At 50.7% G+C, this 17704-nt stretch overlaps 1 protein-coding gene across 1 annotated transcript; it reads left to right on the top strand.

Moving 5' to 3' along the window:
* The first annotated feature begins 7375 nt into the window (after positions 1 to 7375).
* On the top strand, positions 7376 to 11566 carry IRX6 (iroquois homeobox 6). The gene is made up of 5 exons (XM_055411120.2): positions 7376 to 7420; positions 8401 to 8658; positions 9351 to 9460; positions 9662 to 9969; positions 10776 to 11566. The coding sequence occupies exons 1-5, from the start codon at positions 7376 to 7378 to the stop codon at positions 11564 to 11566; spliced, it is 1512 nt and encodes a 503-aa protein (XP_055267095.2).
* The last annotated feature ends 6138 nt before the right edge of the window (positions 11567 to 17704 follow it).

Below are 17704 nucleotides of genomic sequence, written 5' to 3'. Positions count from 1 at the left end.
GTTACACTGGGCAAGTTAAGCTCTCTTAGGATCCAACTTCTGCAAAACAAAACAAATGATTTCTAATATCAGGTAGACATTACAACTAAACTGTAAAGTCCATGGGGACAGAAATTTTCATCATCTCTTTGAACTAAATTCACAGCCCCTAAGTCAGTGCTCTTAAAAAACAAGAACTCAGTGAATACTTGGCAAAGGAATGAATGAAGGTATAAAGGTCCTTAACTTCATGCTAGAGTCTTGTGAGCATTCAATAAATACTAAGCCACTTTCCCAAAGTATTACAGTGCTAGATAAGTGATTTCAGGATGATGCAAATAATATTTAACTCATTTGAATGTAGCATTCATGAGGCAAGAAACTGTTTTGTTCAGTTCTGAATCCTCACCTCCTAGAACCAGGCCCAGCATTCAGTAGACACTCAGAAAATGTCTATTGAATAAATGATTTGTGTCGTTCTTCCCAGACAGGCCATGTGCTACTTGAAGGGAAGAATTTTCTTATATTCTCACCCCGACTGAGAATATAAGAAACATTCAAAGCAGATGAGTTCAGTGGACTATCACGGGCTCAAGGTTTCTTAGAACCACCACCATCTGTCCATTACATGTAAGTATCATGAGGGTTATACAGTACTTTTGAATCCAAAGTAATGGAAACATCTTCTATTGCCCTGGAAACTCTTCCTGCAGACAGAATTTTGAGAGAAAATTGCACAAGAAAATACTCACTGTGAAATTTCACAACCTCTGTCACTATGAAAAATGTCATGGAAAAGGATTTTTCTTATAAAACAGCAACTTATGAAAGTAATCAGTGCTGGAAAGCTCAAAGATAGATGAAGAAAACAAGAGGAACCGATCCAACAGCTCTGGTTTTATAAATAGACGATTCCACCACCCCACTCATTTGTAAGATTCTCATGAGATCTTTTTTTTTACAGCAGGTTATGAATCATCTTCATGATATCTTTAAATGGATGATCAATACTATATTTTCCCATAAAATGTTTGGTTTGAAATCCGATTTTAAGTGCATTAGAGTTTTTGTGCACTGAATGGGTGAATGCCATAATAAATTGTCATCAAATATGAAAGAAATATAGCAGAGATTAATTGCCATATTTATTTATGAGTCTATAAAATACCTTGTGAAAGTCCTGGCACATTTTTGGGATACCAATTTGAACCTTCAGGAAAGTTAAAAGCATTAAAAGAGACTGCAAGGAGATTTATTATCAGAATGTTTTTAATTGCAGACCTAAGCAGACATGCAAGTATTAGAACGGCTATGCCCCTAATGGGCATGTCTCATATGTTTCTCTTTTTTTTCCCCCTTTAAAAATGATATACTTCCCATATTTTTATTGATTTGTGAAGATTTGTCGTAAATTACTCTGGCCAGCACGTGACATCACAAATGGTCCCAGCTTCCCTAAAGTAGTGGGCCCCAGGTGGCACCAAAAAGAAGGCTCCTGGCCAGTTCTAATGCTCAGTTTTAAAAGTAGGAGAAACCACAGTGAAAGAGAAAACTGGCGGAATGCAGCTAATCAGACAAAATGTGTGTGGCTTGAAGCTGCTCGTATTTTAATTGAAGCCTTAAAGTCTACGACAGTGAAATACTTTAGGGAGAAGAATGACAAAATAGCATCCTTAAAAATGGCCTATTAGCATTGGTCCAGTTAGAGAGCTGTATGCAAAAAGGCACAGTCCCTGGCTAGAATCAGAGCCAGCACCAAATCAGCTCCCTTTCCTACTGGCCTTGGCCATGTAGGTCTGTTCCCTAATTGTACACTCAAAACCACTCTCAGTGGTTGCAAAGGGGGGAAAGTACACAGCATCCTATCCTAGCAAGTCTTTATCTGTTGTCTCTTTCAGGTCTTTGTTTTTACATGCATTTTTTTTTCCCAAAGACTTTGGCTTCTGGAAGTGTCCCCTGGCTTTCAAATCCATACATCTCTTGTTGACTTTCAATTCCTTGAGCTATCATAAGAAAAATGTCAAAGATAAAAATAATGAATTTCTATACATAAAAGCTGCTTTGTAACTGAGAAGTTAATGCACCAATCCCCCCAGTCTACTGATGCAAAAACAAAGATTAAAATATATATATATATACAAATATAAATAATTTGGTTGGTAAATATATGTATATATACTGATCCAGGGATCAAACCCGGGCCTCCCAACTATGTATATAGGAGACCCGAGTTCTATCTCTGGATGGGAAAGATTCCCCTGGAGAAGGAAATGGCAACCCATTCCAGTATTCTTGCCTGGAGAATTTCATGGACAGAGGAGACTAGCAGGCTACAGTCCATGGGGTTGCAAAGAGTCAGACACAACTGAGAGACTAATATTTTCACATATATATGTGTATATATATATATATACACACACACACGTATATATATGTATCTTTCTGACACAGTCACTAACCAAATTGCATTAATTGTTTTATAAACCATCATAGATATATAGACATAATCTTGGGTGGATTTTTTTAGAAGTTTTTTGTTGTTTCTGGGATTTTAAATTATTATTATTCTTATCCATCACAGATGGGTCTGTTTGGCATTTTCTATTTTAATTAATGATCTTCATCAAACTTCTAAAACTCCTAAATTATCACATAAGCTCTTTCATAAAACAAGTTGATATAAAAGCATGTAGTAGAGACTTGAACTAATGTGCTTACTGTGGTGTCTCTTCAGATATTTCTGGGCTAAATTACATTGTGCTATTTCAGGGCACTACATCTCCAGCTGTATCTGGCTTTATATATGCTTGAAATAAGGTTTTGTGGAAAGACCCAAACTGTAGTTCTGTTTCCTCCTCTGTCATCTGTTCATTTGTGTGATCTGAGGTTTGCTTCCCACCTTTTCAAATTCTTTATCATGAGCCTTAAATAAGATAAAGCAGAGGTGTTTAGAATAGCTCCCAAGAATCTACAAATGCAAAGCTATAATTTTTTTAAGTCTGAGCTCAAGTTTGTACCTGGCTTGCTGACACACCAGGATCTCTGCATTGTCTCATCTTTCACTTTATCTAGAAGTTTATTCTTTCTATTTGCCACCTTCCTAACAAGCAACATCAACACCCTCATCTGGGAATTATTGCCTTTTTATTTTCCTCTCCTGATGCCAGAGTTGCTGCTGACAATATGCATTCAGGCAAGGCAGGGGCTCACTGTGTTTCACAATCAGATGCCATGCACACTACTTCCGTCAAAACAATTAGTGTTCATTTCGGTTTTACTCGGGAAGACCTGTGGTGACTGATCAGTATAAATTATAGATGCACGTGTCCAGATGCACTTGTTCATTCATGCATAGATTTGAGGAGATGTCATCCTTCTCGGTTCAAAAACAGTCACTAAAAAAAATTCATACTTAAAAAATATAACACCACATTTTCATCAGTGTTATTTTATCCATATACTCACTCATTCCATCTATGATCTGAGGCATCTCAAGTTGATTTGGGGCATTTTGCAGTTATCATCCTTTCCCTGTAAAATCTGTTGTTTTTCTAAATCATTAGGAAATCAGAGGTATTTAAAATATTCAAAATAGTACAGTATAATTTCTTTTCCTTTTTTGTGTGTGTGGCACCTGCATTCAGGTTTACTATCAAGACACATCCTTTACTCTGCCTGCTTGAGACCTGAAGACATTTCAATCAAAGCAACCTGAACTTCAAATAAACAATGTCAGATTAGTACTCTCCCTGCTCCAAAGAGGCCTTTGACTGTTGACTGTTTCAGATTTGTTTTAATGAGCGGTTAGAGGCACTATCAGGGTATGTGGAATAACGCAATAAAAGACTCTGTATCATCTGTATAAAACAAGGTGGAATGACTCCCTTAAATATAATTGGGTCTGTATTCGATAGGTTTATTTACTTGCTTCAGTAAAATTCAATACGGACACACAGACAATTGGGCAATTCTCCCCAAACTAAATGAATCAGGGCTGAACAAAGCAATGAAAAGCTAGCACAGTGGAGAGGCTCAGGGCACTTGGCTGTCGATGTAACTATCTGTCAACAAGTCCGGAAGAGAGCAAATTCCATGGCAGCTTCCCTGAATCACTTTCCAGGAAACACTCCTTTTCACCCGAGGTTTCTGCCAGACAGAGGTTGATACTGGCTGAATCTGATGGTTTGGTTTTGTAATGAGGGCCCCCCAATAATGGGAAAAGGCACACTTCATAGGAACACTTTTAGGGAACCCTACTAAATGCTTAAGGTGGTGACAATCAAATGTCAGTGGCACCAGGTAGACTTGCTTTGGGTGCCACCTCTCTCCAGGAAAGCAATGTGAAATCAAGGTCTCCATGCCTGGAAAGAGCCGCCTTCCTCCCCAAGACATTCTTATACCTTAAAGCAACTTTGAACACAATAGAAAGAAAGATGCCTTAACAGAAAAACTGGCTCTTTTGTTTGTTTTCTTTTCTGCAGATGAAGAAAAATGCTGAAGTATTTATAGTCACACATCCCAACTCACTTCACCACTGTTCTTCCTCCTCTTTTCTTTTTTTTTCCCAAATCACATTCCTGTTTTTGAATCCTAGAGAGGGAAGACAAGAGGTAGGCCTGGAGGCCCTGCACACAGCACTGATACCACAGAGATCTTATAAATCTCCTGAAAATCAATAAATCCTATATGGTAGTTTCTCCTTTGCAACCAGATCGCCAGGGGACAGAACTAATGCTTTTTCTTCACCACCCTCCCCATTTTTCTGTCATTAAAAAAAAAAAAAAAATCTGCTTAGGAATGAATGGGCAAGCAAAGTTGCTGAGTAAGTATTTCAACTACCTAATTTTATTACTTTACAATTGACATACCTTCCCTCTGGAAATGCTTGCAATTAATTAATTAGCGGTAATCTTCCCCAAGGGACTAATTTAATGAATTCTCTCCAATCCTTACTTTAAAAAAAAAAAATAGATGTATCCCAGCTGCAAACGTGTAGATTGCTCCAAAGTGCATTTTGAAAAATCAAGGAATCTTATCTATTATGGTGAATTTTTATCACTAAATCAATCTGGCGATAACTGTAATTCTTCTTCTAATTAGGATTTTCCCGGGTTGAACGCAAGGTTTCTCCAAGGTAACGCCACTCAGTAGCCGCAGCCAGGAAACCTCACTGGGTTTGTTCGTATTTGGAATGGATCTGGTGCTCCTGTTAATAATCTCTTAGGCGGTGGAGTCTGCGGTTTGCGGCTTATTCAAGCTCGGTGCGCGTTCTGCAGAATCTGTAAAGAAAAAAGAAGCCGGTGTCGTTCTAAAGAGGTCGCTGACTTCCGGGCCTACTAGTCTACGCTGAAAGGTGCCTGAGGAAGGCTTGGGGCCAGGGACCCAGACCTTACCCGTCCCTGGGCTTCCTCCTTGCCTCGCCAGAATCCAGGTCAGAGATCTCAGTTGTTCTTAACCTCCAGGCCACGTTCTTGCGTTTCAGCTAGAAAATAAAGCTAGGCCCTTGAGCCACCACCCCCGGTTCCTCTGGGAAGGCGCAGAGAGGGCCTGGGAGAGTGTTTTTGTAAGATGTAAAGCTCGGTGACCCCTCGAGTGACATTCTGAGACAATCTGAGGTGTCTGGCCTGCAAACCTGAAAACCCTAGAGTTCCACTCGGATGCCGGCAGTATCCCCGGAAGACCTTCTCCCACCGGACTGACAACTCCTTTACGCCCCCAGATGTCCTGGGGTTGGAGGCCCCGGGAGGCCTGGGGATTGAGCCTTCAGGAGTCCAGTTTCTCCCGTACTCGCAAACTGGCGGCCCCTTGCCCTGGGGACACAGCTCCCTCCCAGGCACCAATGAGCTCGTCCGCCATCAGTGCCCCTTTGAGGGCCCCTGGGATGCAGGGGATGGTCAGATCGCTGGGCCCCGCCAGGAGACCCAGAGGAGCGCAGGGAACCGGCCGCCCTCCCCGCGCGCTGAACCGTGGCTCGCCAGCGCCACCCCCAGCGGAGCGCAGCGGCTGCAGCCGGGCCCCAGCGCCTTCGTGCGGCTCCCCGGTCCCCCGTGGACCCAGCGAGCGGCGCGCACGAGGCAGCCAGGTCTCGCCTTCCGAGAAGATGCCCAGGGGTCTCCGCCTGCCGTCTGCAGATGCCCAGGGGAGTCCGACTTGGCGCCTTTCCCCACGCAGTCCGGGGAGGGGGCGGGGGGGGGGCGCGGGAATCTGAACTTGACCTGGAGGGGGCGCTATTCGGTATATTGGAAGACCAGAGAGCGGCAGAGAAACCCTGGGGTCAAGACCCTAGTAAAGACCGGGTCATGAAGATCCTGGATCGAGGTAGAGTCCTAGGACGGGGAGCCAGGCCCCCGAGGACAAAAGACGGCAGGAACAGTGGCTCCACCGACGCTGCCCGCAACGAGCTGGGGGGCCAGCGGCGCGAGCAAACTTTCCTGCAGCGGAGGTGGGGGCGGGGGAGCCGGGCTGGAGGCTTGTCCCCCGAGCCTCTGCGCTCCTCCACCTGCAGCGTTCCACCTCCGCCCAGCCTTCCCCACCCCTGTTTCCTCCCCTCCCCCGCGCGCCTCTGCTCACTTAGACTCCTCATCTCTCCCCTCTCCCCTCCCCCTCCTCCCGCTAGCCTTTCTCCCCCACTTTCCTCCTGTTGTTTCTCCTGTCTCTTCTTTTGTATTCTCTCCTCCCTCGCCGCCCGGTGCTTCTCTCCTCCTCCGGGCCGCAGGGGAGGAGGTAGGCGCGCTGCGCCCGGGGCCTGCGCGGCGCGGTGGGAGGCGTTTCTCCTACTTCTCCCGGGTAATTTGGAGAGATTGTATGTGCGCGCGCGCGTGAGCTTAAGGCAAAAAGGGGTAGGATCCTGCGCCAAGCAGAGAGGGTCAGGGTCTTTGACGTTCCTCACCAGCTGCACAAATCTCCCAGAACAAGTGTGAGTGTGGTTAAGAGTGCGCGCGCGCGCACGGGCTGGCTGCGCTTGGCAGGCTTGGTGGCCCGGGGCCCCAGGGCCCGGGGGCCCGCCTGGCGGCCCGGGATTACCGTGACGTCACATTGAGCCTCTGGCCACCTTGGACTGGGGCACCTCGGGAGCCGCACAGCCCCGCACCGCGCCTCACCTGGCCTCGCCTCCGCGCGCTTTTGGGAACCCGCATCCTCGCCCTTCCCCTGCCCATCCATGGGCCCTTCTGTCTTCCGGACCACGCGGGCCGGAGGGGAGCCTTCTGGAGAGCAGGGCTCGGCAGCCGGGCTGCCTTCGGCTCTGCCTCCAGCCACGCCAAGCCGGCGAAGGACCCAGCATTGGGCACCGGCGACCGTGTAAGGAACCGAGGCCGCGGACGGCTGGAGGCGCAGAACCGCGGGGCTGAGGCGGCAATCCGCAAAGAAGAGGGCGGCGGGGTCACGGACAGTCACAATGTCCTTCCCGCACTTTGGACACCCTTACGGCAGTGCTTCCCAGGTAAGAGCCGCCCCCATGGGGGATGGAGGCAGACTGGAAGGAGGGAGTGCCCAGTGCCGGAACCTGCCCGCAAAGCCCTCCTCTCCCACGAGTTCCCAGGGAAGCCAGAGAAAGCAGGAACCTGGGTAGTGTGCCGCAGACCCCTCAGACATGCCCCATCCCTGGCAGAGAATGCGTCGCTCCCCCAGGCAAGCTGAAGAATCGTGTGACCCGAAACTTGGGCACTCTGACCTCGCGCTCCGCGAGGTGGCTAGGATCTCGGGAACCTTCCAGACAGGCCTCCTTGCTGTACAGATATCCGAAGTGGCCGGGAGGGTCTCAGACTCTGTCTCACTCTTTCTGGGCTCGTTCATTTGTGATCCTCTGTTCTTTTCCTCTCCCTTCCATGGGTCGGGCCAAGCTCTCGGCTTCCGGTTCCTTCGATTTTCCAGATCTGGGTGGACACTGTGCAGTGACAGGGTCTCCTGGGGAAATTCTGGAGACGCCCACCCCTGTTCAGTTTCTCAGCAGAGAGCCCGAGGACTAGCCCCAGCTTGACCTCTGCCCTGCCTTGTGATCTCGGATAAGCCTCCTATTCTCCGTAGTCCTCATTCCCTATCTATAAAGTGGGAAGAGTGAGACGTGGTCTCTAAGACAAACTTCAAGTTCGGCCTTGGGAGGATCCTGTGGCTGCGAGGAGGGCGGGTTCACCAGGGAACTGGCCGACTCTGGCTTTTGTAATTCGGGTTTCAGAACCTTCCCATGACCCGGAGCCCCTGGAACTCTGGAGCTTTAGCAAAGCTTTAGGAGTGTCTGTAAAGGCGGTTTGGATAAATGGCGTCTACGGATCATTTCCGTCACAGTCCTCAGGAGAACGCGCAGCACAAGGGGGAATTAAGTTCATACTGAAGGAAGGACTGATCTGGCAGTTCCGCCGCTGGCTCCCGCCAGCCCGAGGCGCCGGTCTCTGACCTCCTGTGCCCCCTCTCTCGCCCCCGTAGTTTCTGGTGTCTGCAAGTTCCAGCGCCACTTGCTGCGAATCCGCCCCGCGCTCGGTCCCAGATGTGGCCTCGGGCTCCACCCCGGCGGCCGCGCTCTGCTGCGCACCCTACGACAGTCGGCTGCTGGGCAGTGCGAGGCCCGAGCTGGGCGCGGCCTTGGGCATCTATGGAGCTCCCTACTCAGCCGCTGCAGCTGCCCAGAGCTACCCAGGCTACCTGCCCTACAGCCCCGAGCCGCCGGCGCTGTACGGGGCGCTGGTGAGTACCCGGGGTGGAGCCTGGGTCCGCGCGACAGAACCCACCCGCCTGGGGGCAGGAACGGCAGGGGCGAAATCCCGTGTGGTATTTCCATCTAGGAAAATCTAGGACGTACAGCACCAGTTTGAGGAAAGGAAATGGTTAGGCTTCTATATAAATTTTAAAAAAATAGAACATCTTTACAACGTTACAATTTGTAGAAGTCCATCCTGTTTGGAAAACATCTGTACCTCGATTAATTGTGTGAAGTAGGCAAGTCATCACTAGGCTCAGTGTACAGATGAGGAAACTAAGGTTCACAGTGGCTTGAATAACCTTACCCAAAGTCACAGAGATAGAACGAGGCAGAGAATGTGGCTCCGGAAAGGGAGTAAGAAAGTGCCCCAGCTGTTGGGAGGCAGTTGGGGAGACACAAGTAGCAACAGTTAAATGATAGCGAATATTGCTTATGCTGCACCAGGAATTCTGCCAAGCGTGTTTCTTCAGTAACCTTTAGGCATGATTGTCATCCCATTTACCAAGAGGAAACTGAGGCTCAGAGGGGTTAAACAGCTGTGCCCAGGATCACACAGTCAATGCGAGTTGTGGTGCTGCAGTTCTAACCAGACTTAACTCCAGAGTTCACACCCTTAGCAACTCCCCACCCCTCCTCCCCAAATGTAGTCCTTATTTCTTCCCTCCTCCCCCTCCAGAATCCACAGTATGAGTTTAAGGAGGCTGCGGGGAACTTTACATCCAGCCTGGCACAACCGGGAGCCTATTATCCCTATGAGCCGACACTGGGGCAGTACCAGTATGATCGGTAAGGCATGGGGCATTGGTGGCTGGCATCACAAGTCTTTCCTCCTCCCCTGCCAAGGTAGGACCAATCCACAGAGCATGGGGTGGGGGACTGTGGGCTAGGATGGTGAGCAGAGCCTCAGTTCCTTCAGGGACAGAGATTGTCTCCTGCCTGCAGTCCCAGGTTCCCAGCCCCAGAACTGTGAGCCAGGTTCCCCTGCAGGTATGGAGCGGTGGAGTTGAGTGGTGCTGGGCGCAGAAAGAACGCCACCCGGGAGACCACTAGCACGCTCAAGGCCTGGCTCAACGAGCACCGCAAGAACCCCTACCCCACCAAGGGCGAGAAGATCATGCTGGCCATCATCACCAAGATGACCCTCACCCAGGTGTCCACCTGGTTCGCCAACGCGCGCCGGCGCCTCAAGAAGGAGAACAAGATGACCTGGGCACCCAAGAACAAAGGCGGGGAAGAAAGGAAGGAGGAGGGTGGAGCAGAGGAATTGCTGGGCTGCCTAAATGGTGACACCAAAGGTACCCCATGTTCCCTGCCCCAACTTACCTGGGTTTTCCAATCATCAAACAGTTTGATTGGATTTTCACAACCACCCCATGGCATAGCGTCTGTGGAAGGCTTCCCCTGGCTTCCTTTGACACCTGCAACCCCTGCATGCCTCAGGGCCTTTGCCTGTGCAATCAGTTCCCTTTGCCTGGAATTCCCTATGGAACTGGGAACTGCCTTCTTCTAGACTTGAAAGCACCACCTCCAAAAACCTTTCCTGTGCACCCACACCAGCTAGCTTCCCAAGTTATTCTCTACCACATGTGCCTACTTTATTTCCTGTGGCATACTTACCCCCTTAGGGATGTCAGCTCCACCAGAGAGAGCCTCCACTGCTGTATTCTCTAAACTCCTAATACTTAAATGCCTCAGTGATGCCTGGCACATAGCTGGTGCTCAGTAAATATTTTCTGAATTAAATAATACACACCAGCCACCGGTGAGTGTTGAAATTGGATAAAAACTGCCCTCTGCTTTTTTAAGGCTGAGAAACTGAGATCCAGGTCTTAGGGAAAAGTGTCAGTTTCCTTGGGCTATCAAAGGGGAGGGCTCTTCCCAAGGGTGAGAACAGGTCTAACTAACGGCGGGAATTCTTTCCCAGCCGCAGGCGGGCAGCTCTGGGGCAAGTGTCGGAGGCGGTGTGGCTATCCTGGTGAATTACACCCAGCCTGCCCTGAGTGCAGGGCACGTCTTGCTAAAAGCTTCTCCGGGATGGGCACTCCCCGAGGATTTCCCTTGGGGCCTGGGGCTTTTCTCACTCCTTCTCGATTTTCCTCAGACGTTACTGCTGGCCAGGAGGCCCGGGGGCTCCGGCTGAGTGACCTGGAAGACCTGGAGGAAGAAGAGGAAGAGGAGGCGGATGGAGAGGATGCAGTGGCCACAGCTACGGACAGACTGGCTGAGCTCCATAAAGACACTCGGTCGCTGCCGGCGGCTCAATGTGCCGCCGCTCGAGAGGGCCGGCCGGAGCGCAGGGAGTGCAGTCTGGCGGCACCCCGCTTCTCGTTCACTGAGCCCCCAAGATCGGGAGAAGCCGACTTCCTCCGGGCCGAGCCAGGAGGCCCCAAGTTGACCATGCACTACCCCTGCAGCGAGAAACTACCGCGCATCTGGTCTCTGGCGCACACTGCGGCAGCCAGCGTCGTCGAAGGGGCACTTCCAAACCTGCCCCAGCCACGAAGTCCTGAGCACCATCTGATTCCCGGACAGCCTCCAGGCCCGGGCGCGCGACCCGCGGTCCCCAGAGACTCCGCGTGCCAAGAGTCTCCTCGAGTAGCCAAAGCCTTTGGAAACCCCACGTTTGCCCTACAGGGTCTGCCGCTGAACTGTGCACCGTGCCCGCGCCGGAGGGAGCCGGCTTTGCGGTGCCAGTACCCATCCGGAGCAGAAGGTAGTGGGCCCCCAACGGCGCTGGGCGTGTCTGACCAAAAGACCCCTCCCCACCTTCCCTCACCCCACTGCCCATACCCCAACTCCGGGGTACCCAGCCACTGCACAGGCTCTCTGCCCAGGTTCAGAGGTAGCCTAGCTCAAGAGTGTCTCACCGAATTCCTTGAAACAGAAGCTTAGAGATCAAAGTTCTAGCTCCTGAATCGTCTTAAAGCCAAATACCAGATTATGCTAGGAAACACTTAGAAAGTCATTGAGGAGAAGGACAGCTTAGATCTCTCCAACGTTTCGATCTCTCCAAATGTGCCAGGTGAGCACCGTCATGACCCTCCAGCCCAGGCATTCTTGTCCCCTGCCTGCCCTTTGGAGGAGGTCATCTGGCTCCCCTTATGGTCTTGTACCAAGAGTTTGCTAGGGCTCGGCAGGCACAAGGGCTTTCCCAGAAGTGTCAGGGGAAAGGCCAGATACCTACAGTCAGTTCAAGGCCAGTGCTTAAGGCCAAAAGTTCTCCATGCAGCCCACTGAAATTCCTAGGGGTGTAGTTCAGGTGAGTGCTACTGAATGGGTAGGGCCGTCTTACCCCAAGCTGGGTAGGACTGCCAATCAGCTGTCTCCTGCACCTGGATGGTTCACTGGTTCACTGGCTGTGTTGGGTTGGAAGGGAATTTCACCCCACAAAGGGACATTCCCAAAGCATTTGGAAGCCTCCAGCAATTACCTTCAGATGCTGCTCTTTGAAGTCATTTCTCTCAGGATTAACTACTAGCTTAGAAAATTGGGTTACACTGTTATTTGAATTTCCACCTAACAGGGTCCAAATGTTACCTCTGGCAAGCAAATTGCCTCTAGACCTTGGATTCCCTTGGGATGAGACACCACCGACCTCAGATTTCCTAGGAATAGCCCCTGAGTGGCCTTCGGGTTTTAATCAACCTTTCCTCTCTCAGCAGGTTAGCGCAATGGCTGCGATTAGCGTCCTGGAAATAAGCCCTGCTTTTTGGAACTCACCTCCACACTAAGAAGCTAAGAGACCTCGCCAGGGTCTGGGACTCTCACTTCACCTAAGAGACAGACACACAGAAATACTCCGAATGGCCCTCTTGGCACGCAGAGGAGGGGAGTGGCTGGCAGAGGTCCGTCCTTTCAGATCCCCGGAGAAGGTGGGAGGGCACCTCGGGGAAAGTCAGGTGGGAAGGCTGAGCCAGTGTGCCCAGGACACCCAGCTCAGCACTCTAGTCTGCCTCTTCCCTCTGGCTTCGGGTCTCAAGCCACTCCCTCTCCTGTTCACTCAGCCCATCACCCTCACTGTGTAACTGCAATGCTGACCTGGCTCCTAAGGACCATGCGTGTCTCCTCCCCTCTCTCACTCTTTGTGTCCTTAAAAACAATCCACCGAACCCAAGCTGTGTGGCCTGTTTGCAACTGGGGAGCTCGGTGAGGTCGGGGTGGTGGGGAGGAGGGGATGCGGTCAGGGGTGCTGGAGACAGGGCAGCATGGACTGCAGATTTCCGTCCCTTTTGTAGCTGGGAGAGAAACTGACAAGGTAATGGCCAAGGCCCACCAAACTTTGCAGACCCAACCAAGTCGGAGAGCCCATGGGACTCCTGGCTGACTCCGAGGAGTTGGAGGTGGGGAGCAAGTGCGCAACTTGGGGTTGGGGCAGGAAAGGGGAGAGGGGAGCTGTCAGGATATTTGGGTAGAAGCTGGATTTGTTTCCGAGTTCGTACTTGGGTTTTAAGTGTCTTAGGAGGAGGGGCGATGGGGGTCCGCTCTGCAGTGTCTGGGCCCGCTCCACCCCTCTGACCCAACGGCCAAGTCGGACAGCTTGCCGGGTCGATTAGAGGCGAGAAGAGGGCATCCTTCCCGTTTAATCAAGTGTCAGAAAACACTTCCGGTACAAGCCAACCAATGGGAGCCGACGAGCGGGGACAGCTTTGTCCCCGGAATGAGCAGCGTCCAGACTAGGGCTGGGGAATGCGGAGGGGCGGGGGTGAGAGCCCTGAGTTCGTGTCCCCGACCCAGTGGCTTCGGCTTTAGCCCACGAGTGCGGTCGCCGCTGTGCGAGAGGGAAGAGGGAGGCAAACCCGGGACCGTGCCCTAGAGGGAGGTCCGGGGAGCCGCTGGGCACGGGCAGGCAGCGGCTGCTGGGGTGTGAGCCTAGAGGCCGTGTCTCCACTGCAGGGCTCCAGCCCCTCTGGCCGTGGCTGGGTGACAGCCTTTCAACCAGCAGACTGGTCATTGAAGTCTGGGACAGGAAGGATCTGCAACCTTGGGAGGAGATTTTAAGAATCTTGGAGGCTGCAGAGAGGAAAAGTGGGTGTTTAAAAAATCAAGGGGAACAGGCCACCTCCCCGCGCCCTATTCTGCCTTGTTTTCTTATCTCAATGAATTACAAAAGCACAAACCCCTTCCTCAGATGAGGAAACTGAGGCCAAGTGACAGGGCAGGGACTGACTCAGGGTCATAGAGAACCCGTGGTGAAGATAAATCCAACTCTCCACTCAGCGTCCAAGGCCCCCTTTCGCTCTGACTCCTCTCCCTCTTCCTCTGGGGAACCCCCTCCCTGCCTTCTTTCTGCTCCTGGGTGACAGCTGCTCCTACCCCCAGCCTCTCCGGGGACCCTCCTGTCGCCCTCACTGGCCGGCGGCTTAAGGTCCGGGAAATTAAACTGCGAAAAGATAAACATTATTTCCAGTCGGCTTTGCAGGATTAACGCTTGTAATAAAGAGCATTAGCTAGAGGTTTCTTTCAAGGCACTTTCGACCCCACCCCCTCCTAGGGGGCCAGGTAAACCCACCCCCACCCACCCCGGCCCCACCCCACCGCCAGGCTGCAGAAGCTGGTTCCCAGGGCCTCCAGTTGGAAGTGGGGCACCAGCTAGCCATTCTGTGGAGGGGAGAGGGCGGTAGCATCACATGGAGTCAGATTTCCAGATGGGAAAGTGAATGCCAGAGAGAAGAGACTCACCTAAACCAAGGTCATGTGACTGAACTGGGACTAGGATCCAGGGTATAGGGAGACTGGTAGTGGGCAGAGGGTTTACCTGCACCGTGCCTCCAGTCATGGAGCTTTTATAGGATCCTGAACCTCAGAAAATAAAGTCCAGGTACCATCCAGGACCTCATCTACAGGATCCAGCCTCTCCCTACCTCCCACAACCCAGAACAGGAACCTGTAGCCCAGGCTTGTCCCAAAGATCTGGGACTGGTTGGCTGGAGTGTGAGAGGGGCCAAAAAGAGTAGCCTTCAATCCCAGGAAATAGCTTGGCCACCTCAATCCCGTTGCATTGCATGCTCAGTTGTTTCCTACTCTTTGCAATCCTATGAACTCAACCTGCCAGGCTCCTCTGTCCATGGGATTTTTCCAGGCAAGAATACTGGAGCGGCTTGCCATGCCCTCCTCCAAGAGATCTTCCCAACCCAGGGTTCGAACCCACCTCTCCTGTGTCTCCTGAATTAGCAAGCAGATTTTTTACCACTGAGTCACCTGGGAAGCCCATTACTTCCTCAATATGTGGCCCTTGACAAGCCCTTTGCCCTCTCTTAGTTTCCCCAGCAGTCAAGTACAGAGATAATCTAGCTCTCCATCCTTGTGCTCAGTGTTCGCTGCAGAGCTGATGGTCGGCTCCAGGAGTACAGCCAGAAGCCTGAGAATGGCGAGTCTGAGCCTGCGATCCCAGCCTCCGGCCCCCAGCAGCAATCTGTTCCCACTATCTCTGCCCCCAACTGAGAGCCTCCTGCAAATCTCCCAATATAATCTCCCAGAATCATATTTTGAATACTGTTTTGATTAAATGTCTGAGCAAGGGGAGGGGGGATGCAAGCTGGCTGTCCTTGACTGAGCCTACGGGGACCTGTAGACAGCTGGCCTGTGAGCTCTGCAAAGTGAGCGACAGTCAGGGCAGCAAGGTGACGGACGTTCTCAGGCTTGGAGAGACTATAGGAGGGTCTCTCCAAACTCCCTTGATGACAAATGTGCTTCTTCCCTCGGCTGGGGAGCAACCACCCGAGGACTGGGTAGAGAGGCTGAGCCGAGGGAGCCGAAGCACTTAAGTGCCTTCTTCCTTTATTGATTCCTTTCCGGCCAGTAGTCATGACTACAGTTGGCATGGGACTCACTAGATGACCTCTATGATCACTTTGGGCTGCAACATCCTATGACCCTGGTAATGATGATAAGAGCTTATAAAGCCCTTACCGTGTGCCAGACTCAGTGCATGTCCTTTAAATGCACTGACTCATTTATACGTTGCAAGAGTCCCAGGAACCTTTGTATTTTCTAGTATGTCCCATCTACTCAATGAAGAAAAAGAAGCTCAGAGAAGTAAAATACCTTGATGTCAGTTATCCAGTTAGCAAGTAAAGAAGTCAGACCCTGAGTAGGGCTGATTCTTAAGTGAAAAGTGAAAATTAGTTGCTTGGTCATGTATGACTCTTTGCGACTCCATGGACTATAGCCCACCAGACTCCTCTGTCCATGGAATTCTCCAGTCAAGAATACTGGAGTGGGTAGTCATTCCCTTCTTCAGGGGATCTTCCCGACCCAAGGATCGAACCCAAGTCTCCCGCTTTGCAGACAGATTCCTTATCATCTGAACCACCAGGGAAGCCCCTTAACCACTAAGTTCTACTGTCAGTGCATTTTCTGGTTTTAAATTTTTTTATTCTATTATGAATAACAGCCTTGTCTCTGAGACTCTGTCTATGAGTGTTATCTGTTGCCTCTGGAGCTCCAGGTTGCCCTGCTTCCTTCTCAGGAATGTCCAGTGGAAAAGGACTTTCAGTGCTTCCTGGACCTGCCTCCACATCCTGGCCAAGAGCATCCCCCACTTTCCCACTGCCCACCTTTCCCTGGGTCAAGACTGTCTGAGATACCCCTGGTCAGTGTTTGCTAAAATATAGCCTGTGGATCTCCACCATTGCAATTAGACCATGACTAAAGGACCCCGCTGAGAGGTGGGCTGCAAGATTTGCTTATGTGACAAGCACCCTAGGTAGCCTGAGGGGTCTCTGACCTGAGTAGTAGTGGCTGACCCTCAAGTGGCCAGACCCTAAATTCAGCCTGAGGCTTTAAAATGCCTGTTGTTGGCCAAGAGTAAATCACATCCCAGTAACAGGTGCAAATATTCCCTCCAGGATTTAATCTGGATTCACATGCAATCGCCTCAGCTCCCCACCCCTTATCCTGAAGCTCAAAGATTAGTTGTTATCGGAGGAGGAGGAGGTGACCTGGGAAACAAACTTGCCTCCCCCAGCGATCTGATGACTAACTGGGGTTCCAGCGTTGGAAGCATCTTTGGAGCTCCCAGCACCTCTTCATGTAAGAGAATTCTGCCCCCAGACCTGAGCCTGCTGTCCAGAATCCTTACATATTCAAGAAAAATCAACACCATGAAGGGAAGATTGTATCTTAAGCAAACTAAAGAAGTGATGGAGGGGATGAGTCTCTCACTGTCTCCTGTTGCAGCCTTGGCTGCAATAGAAGGTTCTTTCTTTTTAAACCAATCTTTTTCTCCACATCCCTCCTGAAATCAGTCTCTTGAACCAATGAGTCTCACTCTTCACGATTCCAGGCTGTTTGTCCTACCCCGTATGCCTTCTCGTTCCCGTGCCCTCTCAGTGGGATCTGCTTGGCCCTTACTCTGAGATCAGAGTAAGAATGGAGCCCAATGGCTGTCTCCCAGTTACATGGTGGAGGACCCCCTCCACTGGCATGATTTTCATTAAATACTAAGTTGGAGAGTGTGATTTTGAATTGTGGTGTTGGAAAAGACTCTTCAGAGTCCCTTAGACTGCAAGCAGACACAACCAGTCCATCCTAAAATAAATCAGTCCTGAATATTCACTGGAAGGACTGATGCTGAAGCTGAAACTCCAATACTTTGGCCACCTGATGCGAAGAGCTGACTCATTTGAAAAGACCCTGATGCTGGGAAAGATTGAAGGCAGGAGGAGAAGGGGACGACAGAGGATGAGATGGTTGGATGGCATCACTGACTGAATCGACATGAGTTTGAGTAAACTCCAGGAGTTGGTGATGGACAGGGAGGCCTGGCATGTTGCAGTCCATGGGGTCGCAAAGAGTCAGACACGACTGAGTGACTGAACTGAAACTGAAACTGGAGAGGGTGGAGAAGCAGTGACCTGAGTCCTTGGGCAAGTCACCAAAAGCCTCTGAGATTCAGCTTTCTTCTGGTAGGTTGAAATCACATTGAACCATATGGCTCTTTCACAATTTCTCTAGCTGCCATGGAGACAAAGATGTAGGTCAGTGTTACTTAAACTTTGGTCAGTGCAAATCAATGCCCTGATTTTTGCT

Source organism: Moschus berezovskii, chromosome 22 (genome assembly GCF_049115385.1).
Source record: "Moschus berezovskii isolate FMDL1 chromosome 22, NW_MosBer_1.0, whole genome shotgun sequence".
NCBI lineage: Eukaryota > Metazoa > Chordata > Mammalia > Artiodactyla > Moschidae > Moschus > Moschus berezovskii.
This window is presented reverse-complemented; position numbering and strand designations above follow the sequence as displayed.